Below are 3,367 nucleotides of genomic sequence, written 5' to 3' on the forward strand. Positions count from 1 at the left end.
ATGTATTCCTACTCCTTTTTCTCAGTTTATAAGATTGTGGTTTTGAAAGGGATAACTTCTGCTGGTGACTTGTGGCTCCACTAACATTCAAAACTTTACCAGGACCAATTTTTTCCAACTCTATATTTAATACAGAATGTGTTGCACCCGCATTCACCAGACATTTCATTTTCCTCAACGTTTCCCCCAGTTCTATTTTGACCAGAGCGTTTTCTGGGGGGATGCCCGCCAGCCAGCCCTTGCATTGATTCTTTGCCAGATGCAGCCCTGGACCGGACACAAGAGCAGGAACCCGCCCGTGGCCGCTTCCGCAAAAGCCTGAAGGTACCAGCAGCTATCCCCACATGGGCTGGGCCTGCTGTCACTGCTCAGCCCAGCACCATGCTTGGAGCACTCCATGGAACATCCCGGGCTTCCCTGTCCTTTCTTCTCCTGCAGATGTTCCGGCAGTTCCTGCGCATTCAGCGTAGAAAGACTGGCAGCACAGCAGCTGAGGGCGCAGCCAAACCTGACTCGGGGCTGACCGAGCTCCAGGCAGAGCCTGATGTCAGCCCAGGTTCGGCTGAGCGCTCAGAAGACTCTGAGACCTCAGAGACTGAAACCTGGGCAAAGGCTCTTCTCATGTCAATGACTGAGGACGTGGCCATCACAAACAGCGACAATGAAGAGACTCAGGGCCTTACAACTACTGGCACCAGTCCAGATTCACTGGAGCACTCAGAAGACTCTGAGGCTGCAATGAATGATCACAGGGCAAAGGTTGACATGGCACTGACTGAGGATGTGGCCATCACAAACGCCAACACCGCAGAGACTCAGGGCCTTGCAAATACTGACACCACGCCCACTCCCACTCTGAGTCAGGAACTCATATTCGACTGTTTCAAGGAGCCTTGTGTTTCTTCTCACCAGCAGCAGCAGGTAAGCAGCCTGGGTCCAAACCTGGAGGCCTCCCAGGATGGTGTGTCCCCTCAAGCCATGGTCTCTGGGCCCCCTCAGCCTTTGAGGCCACACAGTGTGGTGGGAACAGAAGCACTTCTTGGGGGAAGCTGGGGAAGTTGTTCCTTTGGACAGCGCTCCAAGTCTCCCCCATGTCTCCTCCAGGTGCCAGCCAAGGTGGAGAACATCCACCAGAGTCTCATGTCCCACGTCTCTGTGGATGCCAGGCTGCAAACGGACATTGTGAGGCTGGAAGAAGAACACCCTGCTGACGTGTTGCTGACCCTCCTGCGCTGTGCCCCAACATGTGACAAGTACGGGGCCCACGAGCCCTGAGAGCTCAGGGCTCAGCAGCCTTTAGGGCCCATGGCCCTGCACAGCCTGTCCAATGGTCTCTGCCAGACAGGCAGAGAGGCCCAGGACCCTCGGGCCCCTCTGTTTCCTGAGCCTGCTGCAAATGCTCCCCCCCTGCCCTTCAGGGCACCAGGCCTCTGTCACCTGGGTCCCCACAGCTGCACAGGGCATGGTGCTGTGACTGAGATGCCACTGACACAGAGCTGCCATCCCACAGAGCTGCTGCAATGATGTGGAGAGCCATAGGCTCATCGGGACCAGCACTGGAGAATGCGCTGCCAACACTGCTCTGTGTGATGGAGGACTGGCCTCTGCACAGAATGTGCACCTCTGATGGGGACAACAAGGATGTTTTTGCCCTGGCTGTGAGTTTCTGGGCCTTTGCTCAGCCCCAGGTCGCCTTTCCAGCAGCTCTCCATCCTCTCCATGCCTCAGGCGCTGGGCTGAAACCTGGCCTAGGGGCAGGCTCAGGGGGCACCAGGCCTGCTGCTCCCCCTGTGTCTGCCCTTGGGCCCTGCCCCATGGACACCTCGGCACTGAGCGCTGCCTTGGGCTGCTTCTTTTGCAGGCAACTCTGGTGATCTGGCTGATTGTCCAAGTGCCTGAGTGCCACAAGGCGATCATCCTTTATTCCTCCCGCCTGTTTGTGGCTCTGCTCTTCCATGTTGTCATCACCACACAGCAGATGCCACCAGAGGAAGTTGATAATTTCTGGAGTGCATGCCAGGAGAAACACCGCCTTCCCAGCAAGCCCAACAGGTCCCAGTCCTCCTGTCCTTCCCATGCCCTTGTGGCCAGCGCCAGTGCTCCCAGTGTGACCCGGGCTTTGCTCTGCACACAGGTTTGAAGTGCAGGCCATGAAGGCTCTGCTCTGCCGACTGCAGTGTGACCATGTGGTGGTGGCTATGGAGCGCAAGCATGGCTGGGACACACTGCTGTGTGCTCACACCCAGCACTATGCCGTGGGTCTGCTGGCCAGGTGAGACCCCCTTCTGCCCACTGCCCCCAGCATTTGTGCCCTGTGCCCCACACAGTCCCTGTGCTCATGGGCCAGTGGGCCTCATCAGCGGGAGACGGCCAAGGAGACTGGAAATGGCTGGGAGAGGAGGTTGCCCAGAAGGGGCTGCCTCTCAGAGGGCCCACATCCCCTCCAGGGATGCTGGGGAAACACCAGAGCTCTGTGAGTCAGTGCTGGGAGAGCTTTGGTCTCCCCACCTCAAGGTCTTGATGCCTTTTTCCCCCTGTCAGGGAGATGCTCCGTGCTTTGATCCCTTTGTGTTCTCGCATCGCACTCCACTTGCTCCGGCAGCTCAGCAGGGAGGAGCTGTGCTGGGATCTGCCTGCCCTGGCATTCCTTGTGGAGGTGAGCCTGTTGGCCAGCGCTGCCTTGCTGAGCTGCCTCCCAGCTCTCTGCCCTCTCGTAGCCACAGCTGCCAGGACAGTGCCCACACCCTGTGCTGCTGCCTGGGCCCAGCCCTGTGCGCTTCTGGGCTCCTGCCGGCCAGGTCCCCTGTCACTGCCCTGTGCCTTTCAGGTCCTCGAGCGCCTGGACACGACTAAATGTGGTGGCAGCATACTGGAGATTAGGTCATGGTACCTGCAGAGCGAGTGCAGGGAGTGGCGTCGCCTGGCACTGAGAGGCCTCGTGGTGCTCTATTGTAAAATTCATGCGAACCCAGTCGGAAGAAATGATGTCCGACTCCATTTCAGAATGCTGCATGATTTCTTTATTATGCCTAAACTATAATACTTTATTATACTATATAAAGGAAGTTACTAAACTACATACCTACTTTTCTAACTACCATATCTAACTCACTAACAACTCGTTACCCTGTTCGCGACAGTCCAGACACAGATGGATTGGCTTGGCCATCAGGCTCAAACAATCCTCACCAGAATCCAATCAAGCAATCACCCCAGGTGAACAATTCTCCAAACACATTCCACATAGGAAAAACAAGGAGCAGATATAGAAATTGTTTTCTCTATCTCTGTGCACCTCTATGAAAAATCCTGAGAGAGAGAGAGATATGTGCTTGCCACATATCACCCTTTTCTGTATAAATAAATT

General features: G+C 55.9%; 1 protein-coding gene across 1 annotated transcript; it reads left to right on the forward strand.

Annotated features, from left to right (window-relative positions):
- Positions 1-627: 627 nt before the first annotated feature.
- On the forward strand, positions 628-2,140 carry LOC128809920 (uncharacterized). The gene is made up of 5 exons (XM_053982348.1): positions 628-921; positions 1,105-1,253; positions 1,511-1,658; positions 1,862-2,083; positions 2,135-2,140. The coding sequence occupies exons 1-5, from the start codon at positions 628-630 to the stop codon at positions 2,138-2,140; spliced, it is 819 nt and encodes a 272-aa protein (XP_053838323.1).
- Positions 2,141-3,367: the final 1,227 nt, after the last annotated feature.

This window comes from Vidua macroura, chromosome 7 (genome assembly GCF_024509145.1).
Source record: "Vidua macroura isolate BioBank_ID:100142 chromosome 7, ASM2450914v1, whole genome shotgun sequence".
Classification (NCBI taxonomy): Eukaryota; Metazoa; Chordata; class Aves; order Passeriformes; family Viduidae; genus Vidua; species Vidua macroura.